This window comes from Ahaetulla prasina, chromosome 1 (genome assembly GCF_028640845.1).
Source record: "Ahaetulla prasina isolate Xishuangbanna chromosome 1, ASM2864084v1, whole genome shotgun sequence".
Classification (NCBI taxonomy): domain Eukaryota; kingdom Metazoa; phylum Chordata; class Lepidosauria; order Squamata; family Colubridae; genus Ahaetulla; species Ahaetulla prasina.
In genome coordinates, this window is record NC_080539.1 from 11198456 (window position 1) to 11217848 (window position 19393).

Consider the following 19393-nt stretch of genomic DNA (forward strand, 5'->3'; position numbering starts at 1 on the left):
TCCTTTCATCAGACAATGCAGCAACTATGTGCTCTGTCATTAGAGTCCAGCTTCCTGCTAGGAAAAAATTAATAATAACCTGCCATCAGCAGTGCCCAACAATTGTCAATATTGTCAATTGTCTTTCTGCGCCAACTCAGAAAGTTCAAACTGCCCAAGGAGCTGCTGATCCAGTTCTACAGAGGAATTATTGAGTCTGTCATTTGCATCTCTATAACTGTCTGGTTCGGTTCTGCAACCCAACAAGAAAGACACGGACTTCAGAGGATAATTAGAACTGCAGAAAAAACAGTGGCTGCCAACCTGCCTTCCAGGGAGGACCTATATACTGCACAAGTCAAAAAGAGGGCTGTGAAAATATTTACAGATCCCTCACATCCAGGACATAAACTGTTTCAACTCCTACCCTCAAAACGACGCTACAGAGCACTGCACACCAGAACAACTAGACACAAGAATAGTTTCTTCCCGAAGGCCATCACTCTGCTAAACAAATAATTCCCTCAACACTGTCAAACTATTTACTAAATTTGCACTACTATTAATCTTCTCATCATTCCCATCACCCATCTCTTTCCACTTATGACGGTATGACTGTAACTTTGTTTCTGGTAATCCTTATGATTTATACTGATATATTGACCATCATTTGTGTTTTAAATGTTGTACCTTGATGAAGGTATCTTTTCTTTTATGTACACTGAGAGCATATGCACCAAGACAAATTCCTTGTGTGTCCAATCACACTTGGCCAATAAAAATTCTATTCTATTCTATTCTATATGAGAGATTTCAAACTAGCCATTCAGGATCCCCAGCTAAATCTTGATTTTACAGTATGGTTTTTTTTCCTCATGTTTGGGTCTCCGGCACACAGATATGCGTGCGCAAGCGCGTATTCCAGTTTGGGTACTCGGTGATGAACAGGTTCGCCATCCCTGCCCTACACCATTTCTGACAAATGACAGTGAAGACCGTCCCACGGTGCCTCTGCCAGCGAAAACAGACCTCGCGGCCTCTCGGGCTCCGTTTTCAGCCATGATGACCTGCAATCCTCTGCCAGTGAAGACAGAGCTCTGGAGCACCTCCTCCACCCCACCCTCCCAAGGTCAAACACAACCCTGATGCGGCCCTCAATGAAATCCAGTTTGACACCCCTGCCCTACTACACCATTTCTGACAGATGGCGGTCCAGCCTCTTCTTGAAAGCTTCCAGTGATGAAGCTCCCACAACTTCCGAAGGCAACTTCTGTTCCATTGGTTGATTGTTCTCACTGTCAGAAAATTCCTCCTTATTTCCAAGTTGAATCTCTCCTTGATCGGTTTCCATCCATTATTCCTTGTCTGGCCTTTGGGTGCTTTGGAAAACAGGTTGACCCCCTTCCTCTCTGTGGCAGCCCCTCAAATATTGGAACACTGCTATCATGTTTCCCCTGGTCCTTCTCTTCTCTTCACTAGACTAGCCATGCCCAGTTCCTGCAACGGCTCATTATATGTTTTATCCTCCAGTCCTCTAATCACCTTGGTTTCTCGTCTCTGCACTCTTTCTAGGTCTCAACATCTTTTTTATAGTGTGGTGACCAAACTTGGACACAGTATTCTAAGTGTGATCTTACTAAGGCTTTATAGAGTGGTATTAGTACCTCCCTTGATCTTGATAGTATCCCTCTGTTAATGCAATTTAGGATTGCATTGGCTTTTTTGGCTGCCGCCTCACGCTGCTGGCTCATATTTAACTGGTTGTCCACCAAGACTCCAGACTCACAGTACTGCTATTAAGCCTGGTTTCACCCAGTCTATATGTGTACTTTTGGTTTTTCTTATCTAAGTGCAAGACTTTACTTTTCTGTATGTTGAATTTCATTTTGTTAGATAGAGCCCAGTGTTCAAGTCTGTCAAGATCCATCTGGAACTTGAGCCAATCTTCTAGGGTCTTAGCTATTCCTGTCAGCTTAGTATCATCTGCAAATTTGGTAAGTTCCCCTTCTATTCCCTCATCTAAGTTATTTATGATGGTAGTCATTCTCATTAGTAATGAGAAAATAGGTTATCTCCCTAGGTTATTTTCCTCCAGCAAATCTGGTTCTTCTCAAAGCCCAACAGGAAATGTCAATCACTTGGATTTCATTGCATCTGAATTTTTTTCTTACAACTCTGTAAGAGTTATTTATAGAAGTATTCATTTTTGACATGTCTGATAAATATTAGGATGTTCTTTAGTGAACATCCATTTAGTTCATTGGCCACGTGCATTTAATGATAAAGGTTAACACTGCTATATTTTACCTTTATTATTTTCCTACAGATGAGAGTTCGGTTACTTTAAAAAACTTCTAAGTTTCATTATAAAATAAAAATACATAGAAAAAGAAGTTAGAAAACAGAGAGAGGAAGGAAGGAAGGAAGGAAGGAAGGAAGGAAGGAAGGAAGGAAGAAAGAAAGAAAGAAAGAAAGAAAGAAAGAAAGAAAGAAAGAAAGAAAGAAAGAAAATTTGTGACCAACTTTTTTCACTACAAAAAAAACAACCCCAAAATACAACTTTAACCTTCTGAACACAACATTTCAAGCCATTTGTATCAAATGCTTCAAAATCAGTCTAACCATTAAAACCTAAAATCAACATTTCATTTTTTTCCCTTTTTGAGCAGAAAGTCCAAAAGCTTTTCCAAGTTAAAAACAAAACTAGTTAAAAGTCTTCTCTTAGTTAAAGTAGTCAATTTTGCCTTCTCCGCCAACTCCATCACCTTCACTAGCCATTCTTCCATTGTGGGAATTAGCGTGTCTTTCCATCTTTGTTCTACCCACCTTTCCTCTAGTTATCTTTGAATTACATTCAAACAAATTATTTCAGTAACAGTCCCTGGCTTGGCAGCCTGGATGGTGCTGTATTCCTTTCCATGATCTCGGAACTGCCAGCGGCTCCCATGGGACGATGCATAGAGTAGTTTTGATTCCCCCTTTTCCCAGCCTCACTTCTATTCCCCACAGCTCCCTCCCCACATTGACTATGGCATCTGGCAAGGGGTGGTTGCACGGGTGGGCTGCTGGGGGTTCACAGAGGTTCGGGAGAACCTCTAGCTAAGATTCTGTGCAGTTTGGAGAACCCCCAAATTCCACTCTTGGCTGGCCCCACCCACCCCGCCCCTCCCAGGAGTCCCCACATGGCCTGTGTTGGATGCAGGTAAGTACAGGGTGTGCGCGGAGGCTTGGGGAGGGCGAAAAATGGTCCTGTTTCTGTTCTCCAGAGGGCCTCCGGAGCCTGGGGAGGCTATTTTCACCCTCCCGGAGGCTCAAGGAAAGCCTCCAGAGCCCAGGGAGGGCAAAAACGCACACATACCCCCACCATGTTAGAGGAAGCCGACTAGGCCACACCCACCATGGCCACGCCCACCCAGCAACCGGGCAGATAACCCCTTGCTAAACATTTTGAAGTCCACCGCTGGGTAGTTGTAGCAGGATGGCAGTCTTGACCTACTTTTTAAGGGGCAAAACTGTTTGGGTTTATTTGACAAGGGGGAAGAGGAAAATCTGACCCCAGCACTCTTCTGACACCCACAATTCTCCTTCCTGTTCCAGGTGCGAGGACATACGATCGTCTCAAGAAAGTGCGGGAAGAGGAGCGGCTAAAACGCACCATGCTTACTGAAGTCCTGCAGTACATCCAGGACAGCAGCGCCTGCCAGCAGTGGCTCAGCCGGCAAGCTGACATGTACGTCCCACTTTGCTTTGAGCTTAGAAGGAAAAAAACAAACAAAGAAAATTGGTCCTTTTTTTATTGAACAGGCAGGTTTGCCTGAGGAATGAACAGAGAGGTAACACGGAAAAAAAAGCCACTAGCTGTATGTTCATCTTTCGGGAGCTCTGTCAATCTTGGGTAAAGAAACAGAATAGGATTAGATTTCTTTTACATTTTTATTTTTATACATATATTTATTTATATCACATCTGTATTTTCTTTTAATAAATAACTCAAGCCTGTGAACATACCTAATAATTCCTTCCTCCTCCGATTTAACCCCCCAACAACAATCTTGTTGTTAGGTTGGACTGAAAACAGAGGGACTGGCCCGAAGTCACCCAGCCGGTTTTCATGCCTAAGGCAGAACTAGAACTCACCATCTCCTGGTGATTAGTCCAAAGTGAATTGGCTGCCTGTTCATACCTATTGTGGGAGTAGGACTCACCAACTCCTGACGATTGACCTAAAATGACCTAGTTGACTTATTATGCTTCAGGCGGGACTAGAACTCACCGTCTCCTAGTTTCTAACCTGGTGCCTTAACCACTAAACCAGACTGGCTTAATTTCCAGGCAAAGCAATTTGCCTAATTTTCTGTTCCAAGATATGAGCAATTGTTCTTGGGAAGCAGGATGTACATTTGATGTGTCAAGCGAGGCAGGGATCCAACCAACTCTGGCTTCTGAAAATTGTGCCACTCATTATTGACACTTTCCTGCATTTAGTGTCTGACATCATCCCAACCTCTAGTCATAGTGTTGGGACCAACAAACTTCCTTTTCCCACCAACGGGCCAGCGTGAGACCTCCAGCCAGGTTCTCAGAGGTGACCGGTAAAGTTGAGTTTTGCCTCATTTTACGACTTGTCCTTGCCACATTTGTTAAGTGAATCACTGCAGTTGTTAAATTAAATCACCTGGTTGTTAAGTGAATCGGGCTTCCCCATTAACTTTTAAGATCACGTGATCCTGGGACACTACAGCTGTCATAAATAGAAGCCATTTGTCAAGCACCTAATGGTAAATCACCTGGCCACATGGATGTTGCAGTGATCATTCATGTGAAAAATGGTCATGAGTCATGTTTTTTCAGTGCCGTTGTAACTTCGAATGGTCACTAAGTGAACTGTTGTAAGTTGAGGACTACCTGTATTCCTTCCTGATGCTTTGAGAACTGCTTTGAGGGTTGGCGCCTCTCGATTCTCATTCTATTCTCAGGCTATAGCAATAGCACTTAGACTTATATACCGCTTCACAGTGCTTTTACAGCCCTCTCTGAGCGGTTTACAAAGTCAGCATATTGTCCCCCCAACAATCTGGGTCCTCATTTTACCCACCTCGGAAGGATGGAAGCCTGGGTCAACCTTGAGCCTAGTGAGATTCGAACTGCCAAACTGCTGGCAGCCAGTGATCAGCAGAAGTAGCCTGCAGTGCTGTACTCTAACCACTGCACCACTGCAGCTCTATCTGTCCGTGGCGGCTGGCTCTTTCCGATTTGATACGTCTGCTTCTCACCAGCTTGTGTTTCCCACCCCCCTCCTTTTGTCTTTCCCATTCCCATGCCCGATTCTCACTTCCGCAATTCTTTTTTATATATTTCATTTTGTCACAACAGTATACACAAACATTGTCATAAAAAAAAACATATCATGAAGAAAATATATATATATATATAAGTAAAGTATATGCATCAGCTATATTAATTTGATAAAATAAAGGGAACAATAGGACAGGAACGGTAGGCACTTTTGTGCTCTTATGCACGCCCCTTATAGTCCTCTTGGGAATGGGGTGAGGCCAATAGTAGACAGTTTTTGATTGAAGATTTTGGGATTTTGAGTAGAGACTATGGAGTCAGGTAATGAGTTCCAAGCATTAACAACTCTGTTGCAGAAGTCATATTTTCTGCAATCAAGTTTGAAGCGGTTGACATTAAGCTTGAATCAATTTTTTGCTCTTGTAATATTGCGATTGAAGCTGAAGTAGTCTTTTACAGGAAGGATATTGCAATAGATGATTTTGTGTGTTAAACACAGGTCATGTCGAAGTCGACGGAGTTGTAAGTTTTCTAATCCCAGGATTTCAAGTCTGGTGGTATAAGGTATTTTGTTGTTTTTGGAGGAGCGAAGAACTCTTCTAGTAAAATATTTCTGGATGCGTTCTATTGTATTTATGTCAGAGATGTGGTATGGGTTCCAGACAGATGAGCTGTATTCAAGAATAGGTCTGGCAAATGTTTTGTATGCTCTAGTTAGTAGTGTAGAGTTTTTGGTGTAGAGTTTTTGGCAAATGTTTTGTATGCTCTAGTTAGTAGTGTAGAGTTTTTGGTGTAGAGTTTTTGGCAAATGTTTTGTATGCTCTAGTTAGTAGTGTAGAATTTTTGGTGTAGAGTTTTTGGCAAATGTTTTGTATGCTCTAGTTAGTAGTGTAGAGTTTTTGGTGTAGAGTTTTTTCCTTCCTCCCCCCCCCCCAATTTGCATTTTATGGCAAGATGCCAGCGAAGAAGCTGAAGATGGCAGTTGCTTAGAGAGCTTTTATTCTCTCTGTCTGTTGCTCAGCTGGACTCTGTACAACTAAAGAGTAAAAAGTCATACCAGATAGGGTCATTTAGCTGCTGTCTGTTGAAGGCTCACAGGGCACACGGCCAAAAAAAAACAACCACAACAATGACATACGATGACAATTGAGTCCAAAATTTATGTTGCTAAGCGAGACAGCCGTTAAGCGATTTTTTTTTGCCCCATTTTACAACCTTTCTTGCCACAGAAACACTGCGGTTGTTATAGTTACACGGTTGTTAAGTGAATCCAGCCTCCCCCATTGACTTTGCTTGTCAGAAGATTTCAATAGCTTTTCGCGTGGCCCTGGGACACTGCAACCGTCGTAAATCATGCCAGTTGCCAAGCGTCCAAATTTTTGATCACATGACCTCGAGGATGCTGCAACTGTCGTCGTTAAGTGTGAAAAATGGTCGTAAGTCCCCTTTTTCACTATCTTAACTTCGAACGGTTACCAAACAAACGGTCATAAGTCAAGGAGTCCCTGTATTACAGCTGAAGAAACAACTATATCAGTGGTCTGCAAACTTGGCTCTTTTAAGACTTGTGGACTTCAACTCCCAGAGTTCCTCAGCCAGCAAAGCTGGCTGAGGAACACTGGGAGTTGAAGTCCACAAGTCTTAAAAGAGCCAAGTTTGCCAGACCCCTGAACTATATCAAGCCCACTTCCTTCCTTCTGCCTTCCCTGAAGGGCTGCAGGATGGATGCAGCCAGACCATCCGTTCATTCATCTTGGGAAATGTTCTTTGCCTTAAGCTCTCCTTAACCCTAATGTGTGGATCTTACATTTGGCTAACCTGTTGCTTTTTTTCTTTTTCTTTTTACAGCGATTCTGGCTTGAGTCTCACAGTACCAATTACGTCAAATTCAGGTATTTCCTTCTGTGCCTATCCATCCGTCGTTATACTGTACAGCAGTGGCCAAAGTTATGGAAACCTTTTGGGAAATGTGTATTTTTTGAGGTTTGATGGCTAATAACACCACTTTTTTGGGGGGGAGTTTCAAGATAATCATATTCCACTGCTGGAATGGCCTGGGAATAGCCCAGACCTTCACCCAATTGAAAATCTATGGAGCCGACTAAAGAAACTTGTTAGTCAGAAGTGACCCAGTAATAAAACCCAGTTAATAGAAGCAATCATTCAATCTTGGTTTCACATGATAACAGCTGCAGAACTAAAAGATTTGGTTCGCTCCATGGGAAGAGTTGCAGGCCCTAATTCATGCTAAAGGTTACCCAACTCAGTATTAACTGACATGGTGATAATTTTTGTATATCTCATTTTTTCTGCGTGTTTCACTTTTCTTCTTTATACTGTAACTGCTCTTCTAATAGCAAATCCTTCATAAAAATGATTGCATTACATTCTTGATTAAATTATCTTTCCATTGATAAATAATTTTATGGTACTACTCCCAAAAAAAAAGTGGTGTTATTAGCTAGTTTTAGAAAATACACTTTTCCCAAAAGGTTTCCACAATTTTAGCCACTACTGTAAAAATGGGGAAAATGAGTCCGGATCCCTAATTATTAATGCACTCAACATCACTCCGCTTTGAAAAGAAAAGCCTTGGTGTTCTGCACTGAAAATTGTTCTGAAAGGCTGGCAGGTTACTAGTCCTCACTTCCTTCTTTATAGAAGGCCACAAGTGGACAAGCAGGAATCATTTTGTGGCATCCTTGGTGCTCTCTGAACCTGGTTGTTTTCTTGCAGACCTTTTATTACAAAACCAGGTAACACCATCAGTGTCTACGTGATCAATGCACTGATGATGTTACCTTGTCTGGTAGAGAAAAGTCTGCAAGAAAACCACCAGGTCAAAGAGCACCAAGGATCCTACAGTTCAATCCTGAGTTACAAATATTCTCTTCCTATAGGAATCGTTTTGCTTATCATGTGATTTTTAACTGAGCATAAGAGACCCGATAAAAGAACAATAAGTATCATAATCTACTAAAATCAATTTAACCTTTCAATGTAGCATCAGCTGCCCCTAGTATAAAATGCATGTGACATGTAAAATCAATACATTCAAAATAACAGGAAATGATTTTTAAATCACTTCAAAGCATCCATTAAAAAAAGAAGCAGTTGTGGTGCTTTTTCATTTATTAGTGCCCAAAGTTGGGTTTTTTCTCAGCAGTTTAATTGCAGTAGGCTGCACAAACAGGCAATGCACACACACACTTTCCAGAATCACCAGCCCATTGGATTTAAGAAAACCAGACACCTCATGACATGTTACTAAATGCAAAGAAACATTTACGACATACAAGCCTGTGACACACTCACACTTACGTATGTGATTGTTTTGCATGTGTTCACAAGAATGTACAGCATGTGCCCATAAAATGAGTCCTAGGATGTCATTCCCCAGTCAGGATCTTGATATTAAATTGGGAATCACTAGAACTCAAAATGAGGCATACATGAAACCCATGAGTAATTAACATTCCTTGTAGAATCTCAAAAGGGGAAAGGAAGGCGTCTCCTCACCTACATTTGCTCCAAGCTAAAAACTTGCAAGCTGTTTTATTCTTTTTTTTTTTTAGCCACTGCCCATTAAGGTAATTATCCCTGGCATTTCGTTTTCCTCTGAGCTCACTGGTTCCCTTTTTTCCCATCCATACCTTGGTGTGTGTGAGTGTGTGTGTGTGTATTACTGACAAAGAAATAAAGGGAGATTAGTATAGATCTATTTAGCTCTCATCAGCTGGCCATACTCTTCTGGGATTCGAACCTGGGCATGGCTAGCTGATGAGAGCTAAATAGTTTGAAATAGATCTATACTAGTCTCCCTTTATTTCTTTGTCAGTAAAATATAAATTTAACACAAAATAGTTTGTTAAGCAACTGCCTGTGAGGGCTCCTGGATTGGGGCTGAAAGGCGAAAGGGAAGCAGTATGCTCCCTCCCATATTTGGGTAGACCAGGTTGCTTCGAAAGGAAAAAACCCACTAGATAGATAGATAGATAGATAGATAGATAGATAGATAGATAGATAGATAGATAGATAGATAGATAGATTAGAGAGAGAGAGAGAGAGATTACATAGATGATAGAGAGAGAGAGAGAGAGAGATAGTCCTAGCTCAGAAAAAACTGTGAAGGCATCTGATGGACTTCAGTCACGGCGCCATAAACACGTAATCTTGATGGTGGCAGAAGACTTGCACCGCCTTGTCGGCTTTAGTCTCATTTCAGGGGAAATAATAATAATAATAATGGCATTTCTCTTATGACAGCTCATTGCTTAGTAAGTGTTCCTACTCATTTTCTTAACTGCATCTTTCCACCGATTACCTCACCTAATGTGAACAGGTTTCAACGTGAGTCATTCGGCTGCATTGCTGGTGCCTAATGTGTCACCTGTTCAGGGCTTGAACCTGCTCAGAAAATCAGACACCAGTAAGAAGAACCCAGCCTGCTGTCAGATGTGCTCTGAATCAGGGGTCTCCAACCTTGGCTGCTTTAAGAGTTGTGGACTTCAACTCCCAGAATTCCTCAGCCAGTTTTGCTGGCTTAAAGTCTTGACCGCAAGTCTTAAAGCAGCCAAGGTTGGAGACCCCTGCTCTGAATGACCCAAAATTGCCTGTCCACTGTGTGGCCAGATATGGCCCAACACACAATAGCCACAAGGATTTCCATGGTGCACTGGAACTCATGCCTCTCCTTAAAGAAATCACTTGTTCCATTTTTACAATGCCAAGAATAACACAAAATGAAGAGGGCAGAGAAGAGCAACAAAAATGATTAGGGGACTTAAAGTTGTGAATGCTCCAACACTGGAAGTTTTTAAAGAAGATGTTGGATAACTACTTGTCTGAAGTGGGGTAGGGTTTCCTGCCTAAGCAGGGGGTTGGACTAGAAGACCTCCAAGGTCCCTTCCAACTCTGTTATTCTATTCTATTCTATTCTATTCTATTCTATTCTATTCTATTCTATTCTATTCTATTCTATTCTATTCTATTCTAACATACTCCTTTATTTCCTGCAAAATATCCCAAAATGTCAATTATAGGAAGTCCTCGACTTAACAACCATAATTGAGTCTGGAATGATTGTTGTATGGGTAATCTCGACTTACAGTGGTTCATTTAGTGACCGTTCAAAGTTACAATGGCACTGACTTATGACTTACACAACATAAGTGACTTATGACCGTTTTTCACACGACCGTTGCAGCATCCCCATCCACATTGTCCCGTGATCAAAATTCAGGGGCTTGGCAACTGGTTCACATGTATGATGGTTGCAATGTCCCAGTGGTCACGGGATCGACTTCTGCGACCTTCTGACGAGCAACGTCAATGGGGAAGGCAGATTCACTTAACAACCGTGTTACTAACTTTAACTGCTGCAGGGATTCGCTTCACAGCAGTGGCAAGAAAGGTCGTAAAATGGGGCAAAATTGACTTAACAACTGTCTCCAAGCAACTGAAATTTTGTAATTCAATTGTGGTTGTAAGTTGAGGACTGCCTACAACCTGGTGGGGCTTCATTGCTAGATAAATGCTTGGAACCATAGAATCCTGCCCAGGAAGGAAATTCTTAGACCAAGGATGTCCAAACTTGGCAACTTTTAAGACCTGTGGACTTCAATTCCCATAAGACAAGACTCATGAAGTTGCCAGGTTTGGACACCCCTGTCTTAAAGGCCATCATAAATCAACAGCCCCCCTCCCCCCCCCGCCCAACCTTTGCTTTAAAACTTTAAGGACCATACTCAGCTATCATCTCAGGAAACCACAACTCTTGAAACAAACGGTATTTCAAAAGGAACTTTTATCAAGAGAAGTGATCGCAGACAAGTCAGGCAAAGCCTGAAGATTCCGGCATAAAGCATTATGCTAATTTCTCCTGTTCTGTTGTGACCCAGGCCCAAGTAGGTAGTAGTGAAACTCAATCAGTGAAAAAACAAATAAACTTTATTCGAACAACTGAGAATTACTTCATTCCCAGCGTAGTTCAACCAAATTAAAGCAAATTCCTCCCAACACAAATTCCTCAGTCCGATCGCAAACCTTGGTCCAATTAGGCAAACTGCCAACGGCCTTTATTGGCAAACGTTCAGAAGTCACAGATACAAAAATAAATGCAAGACGAAGACGAAGCTACCAACGTTGTTTTCCGGCAAAGTCTAGACGCCATTGCTGGTCTGTTTTAAGCCTTATGGGAGGGGCCAATCATCTCTTGGCCCTACTTCCGAGTCATCTTCTCTGCTTGAGCTGCTCTTGCCTTCTGGCAGCTCTTCTCATGCGTGCATTAGGAACAGGCTCCTCCTGTTCCTCTGCCTCACTATTATCGGGCTCTGGAGGCTTTGGAGTCCACACATCACTCCCTGATGGCCCTGGCCCCACCTCAGCCTCATCGCTGGCCGACTCCGTTACCAGCTCCTTAAGCTGCTGGCGGACCACAACATGTTCAACCAGTGCCCCATGTCCACCAGTCGCCAATACAACGTCACAAAGGTGTTGCAAAAACCCCAACATCTTCGGGACGCCGCAGCCTTTGGTAACAGTCTGGAACCGGTTGGGAAGGAATCCACCCTGAAGGCCCAGTCCCCTTTCCCTAATTCCCACGGGGTTGCAGCAAAAGCATTCAAAGCAACCAGGCCCCCAACCCTGCCATTCGGAATGGCAGCAACACTTCCATCAATCAAGTCCCACCCCAATTCCAGGAAGACTCTTCCCAGTCTTCATAATTCAAGCTCAGGGTTTTTCTTCCTCCTTTCAAGTAGGGGTCTGCTTCTGTAAAGCTCCCCACCTGTTGGTTCTTGTTCTGTCCTTGTTCTATCCAGACATTGTGGATAGAATTGAGCTACTCCCTCTTCCACGGAACAGCCCTTCCAGTTTGGGAAGATGCTATCTTGCTGCGTGTTTAAATCCCACGGGATCCTGTTAAATTCTCTAGATTGCTATCTAGAAATGCCAGAGGTGTATATAGCAAAGGCAAATCAGTCCATTACCAAATTCTCTTGTCTACTGCGAGAGCCTTCTCCTTGGGTCTAGAGATAGCCCTCGACTTACAACCATTTGTTTAGTGACCGTTCGATATTACCACAGCACTGAGAAAAGTGACTTACGGCCATTTTTCATACTTAACAACCATTGCAGCACCCCCAGGGTCACGTGGCCAAAATTTGGATGCTTGGCAACTGGCTCACGTTTATGGCATTTGCATTGTCCCCGGGGTCATGTGATGGGCTCTTGCGCCCTTCTATTTGACCAGCAAAGTCAAGGGGGAAGCCAGAGGCACTTATAACAGTCGTGTAACTAACTTAACAGCTGCAGTGATTCATTTAACAGCTGTGGCAAGAAATGGTGGTAAAATGGGACAAAGCTCACTTAACAACTGTCTCGCTTAGCAACAGAAATTGTGGTTGCAAACTGAGGATTAACTTGCATAGTAGCGCAGTGTTTCTTCATCAGTGTTTCTTACCAGGGTCGGAGATGGCAGGACCAAATAGGGCCTTTTGCTAATAGGCTGCCAAAAGAGAAAAAGACCTGATCTGATTTCTTAATTAGTAGTGTCTTTGGAACAGGTTGGGCATTTTATGGACCCTGGGCAACATCTAGCCCTCGTGAGCCCTTGCTTTTATTTTGAAAGCATTTCCCCCCCAATTTACATGTGTGCAAGCGTGCATTTTTATGCAACTTCATAGCCCTGTTGATTCAACCTTCCACAACAGTTCCATCCAGTTTCTCGTGCAATCCTCTTGGGGAAATCAATTGCCCACCCTTGTATTGGAAGGTAGCCCCAAATTACTTAGCAATAGCACGTAGACTAATATATTACTTCATAGTTCTTTGCAGCCCTCTCTGAGTGGTTTACAGAGTCAGCCTCTTGCCCCCAACAATCTTGACTCCTCATTTTACCAACCTCGGAAGCATGGAAGGCTGAGTCAACCTTGAGCCGGTCAGGATCGAACTCCTGGCAGTGAGCAGAGTTAGCTTCCAATGCTACACTCTAACCACTAGGTCACCACGGTTCCCGATTACTGGTAATTAATGGCATTCAGGTTTGTCCATTGCCACACAACCAGAGGCTGCTTTGATGAAAAACTTTGGGATTTCTTCCCCCCACTGATGCATTAGTAATTCTAGTTGCACATCCCAGTGGTAACTTTTTATGGCCCTTTCAGAACAGGCCCAGGTTGTTCAAAACAGTGGGCAGCATTTCTACTAAATCTATCCGCCCCAGGGGTGAAATGCTCCCGGTTAGGACCGGATCGGCCAATCTGGTAGCGATGGCGGCGGGTGGTTCGGAGGACCAGTAGCAAAAATCCCTGCCCCCCCCACTCATGCCCGCTTGGTCACCCGCTTGCTGCTGCTTTTCAAAAATGCTTTTAAAAATAAAATAAAAAAGGTCTGACGATCACAGCTGAGCTGATCGTCAGAGCCTTTTTTTTTACTTTTAAAAGCATTTTTACAACCTATTCGGTAGAATAGGTTGTAAAAAAATGCTTTTAAAAGTAAAAAAAAAATCTTGTGCCACAGCTGATCACACACACACCCTGCGCACTGTTCTGCTTACCCCATGCCTCCTTTTGGCGAGCACTGTGAGCGCGCAGCTTGCATTTGGGGTGTGGTGCGCAGTGCGCATGCGCAGCCAGTGAACCGGTAGTAATCCAGTTCAGATTTCACCACTGATCCGCCCCCATTTTAACTCTTCCCCCTCCCTCTCCCCCTCGCCCCTTCTAATCCACCAGCACCCCATGTGGAAAATAATTGCAAGAGCTGGTTCCCCAAATCCTGACTCCTGCTAACCAGAGCTTCTACCTTTCCATAGGTAGAAGAAGCGCCCCTCCGTTGAACCTCACCGGTCTCCCTGGAACGGAAAAGCTGAACGAGAGGGAAAAAGAGGTAATGGGGATTCAGAAACTGGTTGCATTTACCCTCGTGTTAAATTACTCTTGGTCTCGTTTAAGGCCATGTGGATTGCACCTCATCAAAGTTTTTGTGGATGCAGTCCATGCAAATTCCTGCCTGGACTGACAGTTACGCAGATCGGGTCTAATGCAGGGAATATGCTGCCTATTTCCTGCCTGTGTAATCTTTTCCCATCACTATTTCATAGGAAACCAACATTGTTTGTTGGGATCGGCCTGCAAATGCGAGTCAGTTGAAATGCTGGCCTTGCCTGACGGGGTTTGTGCCATTCGCCCTAATCACACAATACCTGTGTGTATAAGTGGCCACTGGAAATGCCAGCTCTAGGAACACATACAGGCCTAAATATTTTCCCTGTCACCCTCATAGACTCAGTTATTTTTTTATTTTCAAAGACTCGCAGTGCAATTAGAGGAAATGAATTTCCTGGGCAAAAATGGAAAGGAATGCAGGTTTTATAAAAGAGAAATGGCCTTTAAAAACATTGAAAGCTTCCTTCAAGTCCCTGATGAATTCCTGAATAGAAGCCCTTAGGACAGTGTTTCTCAACCTTGGCCACTTAAAGATGGATGGACTTCAACTCCCAGAATTCCCCAGCCAAAGCAAATTCCATGAGGCAAAAAAACTCTAGAACGGTGTTTCTCAACCTTGGGTACTTTTAAGATGGATGGACTTCAACCCCCAGAATTCCCCAGCCAGCATGGGCGGGCTTCAACTCCCCAAATTTCCAGCATGGCTGGCTGGGGAAGTCTACACATCTTCAAGTAGCCATGGTTGAGAAACACTGCGTTAAGATAACGAAATGGTCATATTTGGAGTTTTTTTTTCCCGTTCTTCTCAAGAAAGGAAGAGACTAGCTGCCTTTTCCCCCCAAATCTGCCAAACCTTCAAGACAAATTCAGCCGATATTTTTCATGTGTCTCAGTATCCTAGGACCTAGGTGAACATTCTTCATCTACAACGTTCTTGTAGCCTTGACAGAAGCTTCATTTTCCTTGGTGTTTGCCATTTTGTTGTGCTGGGTTATATAAGAGCATTTTCTTATTAGTGTAAAGCAGGGATCTCCAACCTTGACAACTTTAAGACTTGTGGACTTCAACTCCCAGAGTTCTTTGCTGGCTGAGGAACTCTGGGAGTTGAAGTCCACAAGTCTTAAAGTTGCTAAGGTTGGAGACCCCTGGTGTAAGGGGAGAAAAGTTGGTGTCTCCACCGTAGTCATTATAACACTGGGAACTTAAGAAGGGAGCTGGAGTTTTTAGCATCTGCTGGTACTATTTTGGCACTACTAAGGCGAAGGGCAGATTCATAAGCTCCTGTTTCAGCCTCCAGGAGACACAAGGGGCTTGTCATGTAACGTCTAGCGTGTAAGTCTGCAGTCTGCATGCCTCATTCCAGAGATAGTCCCAAAGGTGCTTTTTCAAAAAAAAGCACCTTCAAAAGGCAACTGGACTTTCTGTGGGGGTTTTTTTTTTTCTGTCTTGAAGACCTTTTGCTTCTCATCCAAGCAGCTTCTTCAGTTCTGATTGAATGGTGTGGAATAGAAGGAAGAACGCAGGAAATATCAATCCTTCCATTCCCCACTATTCATTCAGTCAGAACTGAAGAAGCTTCTTCGATGAGAAGCGAAATGTTTTCAAGGAGAAAAACCAAGAGAGTCCAATTTGCCTCTTGAAAAAGCACCTTTGGGACAACCATGGACTGGAAGACTGAGAATCTTCGTAGACATTCCGCAGGTAGTTGCTTTTCAGAGTTTGGGCAGAGCCAGGTTTATGAAAAGGTACCAAAACGGACTGACTGATCTTACTGTTGTGGGGGGGAGGAAGGGTGAAGAGATGGCTGCCTGATTGGCATCTATCAGTCATCCTGGATTAGGCACCGCTAGGTCTCTTGAGTTAGAACGCCTAGCTGTATTTGAAGCAAATTTTCCTACGCAGCCAATTTTGGAAGAATAGAATTTCTGGCTGTTGTGGAGACCAGATGTTTTGAATATGGGTGGGTGTGCTTTGCAGCAATTGTTAAGTGAATGCCACAGTCATAAAGCAAAAGCCACAGTCTTAAGCCGGCCCATTGTTCATCATGGGACAATTTTTGTCAGAAACCAGAAGTAAATGCCAATTTCCAGCAAAATGCATCATAAATTGTGGTCATGTGACCTCAGGGTGCTGCAAATGGCCATGAATGCGACCTGTTTGCTGAGTGCCTCCAATGTAACCACATGACCATGGGGAAGGGATGTTTTGTGACCCAGGCCCAAGTAGGTAGTAATAAACTTAGTCCATGGAAAAACAAACTTTATTCGAACAGCTGGGGATTACTTCATTCCCAGCATCATTCAACTCAAAGTAAAACAAATGCCTCCCAACACAAATTCCTCAGTTATCTCACAAACCTTGGTCCAATTAGGCAAACTGCCAAAGGCCCTTCCTGGCAAATGTCCAGAAGCCACAAAAACAAAGACGTATACGAAGCAACTACAACGTTGTTTTCCGGCAAAGCTGAAACACCGGTGCTGGTCTGTTTTAAGCCCTATGGGAGGGGCCAATCATCTCTTGGCCCTACTCCTGACTTGTCCTCTCTGCTTGAGCTGCTCTTGCCTTCTGGCAGCTCTTCTCATGCGTGCATTAGGAACAGGCTCCTCCTGTTCCTCTGCCTCACTATTATCAGTCTCTGGAGGCTCTGGAGTCTGCACCTCGATTCCCGATAGCCCTGGCTTCACCTCAGCCTCACCGCTGTCCGACTAGGTTGCCAGCTCCATAGGCTGCTGATAGACCACAACAGGATGCTGCTGGCTGGGGAATTCTGGGAGTTGAAGTCCACACATATTTTTAAGTTGTCACGGTTTAGAATCATTGATCTAGAACAGTAATGACGAACCTTTTCAGCGCCGAGTGCCAAAAAGGTTGCACGGAAGCGGGGGCCGTTCATCAGGGCCGTGCTCCAGAAAAGCCAAATATCCGGGTTCTAGCGTGCATGAGCGCCCGACAATCAGCTGTCCTTCATGCACGCGGCAGTGCCAAAAAACGGCCAGCTGACCGTTTTTTGGCAGTGCCGCGCGTGTGAAGGACAACTGATCATCGCACACGCATACACACCAGAAACCCAGAAAACAAACTGGCAAGGCCACACATGCCGGGCGACATGGCTTCATGTGCCACTTTGGGCACGCATGCCGTAGGTTTGCCATCACAGATCTAGAACAAATATCGATGGATAATTAAGCAGATGCGGTCCTACTGAAATTGGGAGAAAGGGAGGAAGTGAAGGGGAGAGGGTGACGATGCTGGCTTGGGAATTCTGGGAATTGAAGTCCCACAAATCTTACAATTGCTAAAGTTGAGAAACACTGAGGTAAAACGGACATTGAGGGGTTATTAAGCCAATGTCGTCTCAGTGAAGGTGGGAGACAGGAAGAAAATGAAGAGGAGTGGGTGACGGGTATTTAGGATACATGACTAACCAGAAGTGGTTTCTCCTAGCTCTGTCAAATCGTACGGTTGGTCCCTGGAGCATACTTAGAGTACAAAGCCGCCTTAGTCAACGAGTGCCATAAACAAGGAGGCCTTAGGCTAGCCCAGGCCCGAGCCCTGATCAAGATCGACGTGAACAAGACCAGGAAGATCTACGACTTCCTCATCCGAGAAGGATCCATCACCAAAGCCTAACATGAAAGAAAAAAAAATCAGAACCTTTTTTTGGGGGGGTACTTTTTGCACCTTGTGCTTTTGAAGCGAAGATTGGGGTTTCGTCCGTCGTGACTGCCTTGCAAGATGGAGAAAGACGTCTTCGCAAACTTCATTTACATGTCCTCGGTTCTTTTTAACTCTGGCGTATAACGATTTGTGTGCCCTGTGCTGCTATGAACTTTTTTTTTTGGGAAAGAATGGTAAGATATGTAATCTATTAATAAAATATGAGTGGGTAGCGTGTTTCTCGCACTTCTGCTAGTTCTTAAAAGAGAAGTGTGGAAGATTTTTGCTTCAGTGCTACCGGTGGCATAAGTACAGGTCTGAAACACTTCACACTCGCTTCTTGGAACACATTTTTGTGCTCAGCTTTTGTGTGGGAGAACCGGCAGGAAAAAAATTCCTCTTCATTTTTTTTTTTTCCAAGAGGCTCAGTGAATGCTAGAGGAGATAAAACCTTCACCGCCTGCTCATGTTACCCATTCTAAAATTACAGCATTCAGAAGGAGGGAGGGAGGGAATTTCAGGATGGATGGAGCAGAATTAATTATCAATCGCTTCTCTTTCACATACCTAAATTCTGCATCAAGGATTCAAATACTGGGTGTGTGTAGGGTGTATTTGAAGGAGCTGAACTGGGAAAGGTCCCTGAAGTTTAGGATATTGAAAGCATGAGTTTGGGCACTTAAAGAAGCAGCTTTTAGGCTAATATACCACCCCATAACATTTTACAGCCCTCTCAAAGCAGACAGCCTGTTGCCTCCAAAAATTTGGGTCCTCATTTTACTGACCTCGGAAGGATGGAAGGCTGAGTCGACCCATCAGGTTCAAACACCAAGCTGTGGGCAGAATTAGCCTGCAAGGCAGCATTCTAACCACGGCGCCACCGGGGAACAAAATCTTATGGAGGAACAAAACCATAAACCTCTGACTTGACTATTCCAGAAGGTCTTGTGGTCCCAATACCGGCTGTCTGCTGAGAATACTTAATACTTAGGACTAGCCTTTAAAAATAGCACTGTGGGGTCTTTTGATGCTCTCTAAGCTTTGTTGTTGTTTTTTACAGATGTTTCATTACCCAGCTAGGTAACATCATCAGTTTGCAAACCCCATTCCTTTCTAGCACTGATGATGTTACCTCATTGGGTAATGAAACGTCTACAAGAAAGCAGCCAAGCTCAGAGAGCATCAAGGACTCCACAGTTCAGTCCTGAGCTACAAATATTGTCAGCTGTTCATATCAGGTGTTGTTTTGTGATGGGCTTCTTCAAGACATCTTCGACCTCCGACTGGATGTGTGCATTTTGGGCTATGAAAACTAAAAACTTGTCAAATTATAATCGTAATTATAATGTGTTACAGTAGTAGCCAAAATTGTGGAAACCTTTTTTGGGGAAAGTGAATTTTCTAAAACCAGCTTATAATACCGTTTTTTTTATGGAGTAGTAGCTTAAAATTATATATCAATGGAAAAATGATTTAATCAAGAATGTAATGCAATAACTTTCATGACGGATTTGCTA

General features: G+C 43.6%; 1 protein-coding gene across 14 annotated transcripts in view; it reads left to right on the plus strand.

Moving 5' to 3' along the window:
- TADA2A (transcriptional adaptor 2A) overlaps positions 1-18113 on the plus strand; it is a 65679-nt gene extending 47566 nt beyond the window's left edge. For 11 of the 14 annotated variants that reach the window (XM_058164184.1, XM_058164190.1, XM_058164182.1 and 8 more), the window contains 5 exons: positions 863-1108; positions 3577-3709; positions 7123-7166; positions 14087-14160; positions 17664-18113. In XM_058164184.1, coding sequence (XP_058020167.1) covers positions 863-1108; positions 3577-3709; positions 7123-7166; positions 14087-14160; positions 17664-17849 — 683 coding nt within the window. In that variant the 3' untranslated portion in view covers positions 17850-18113. The other 3 variants (XM_058164188.1, XM_058164193.1, XM_058164194.1) reach the window with 3 other exon arrangements.
- The last annotated feature ends 1280 nt before the right edge of the window (positions 18114-19393 follow it).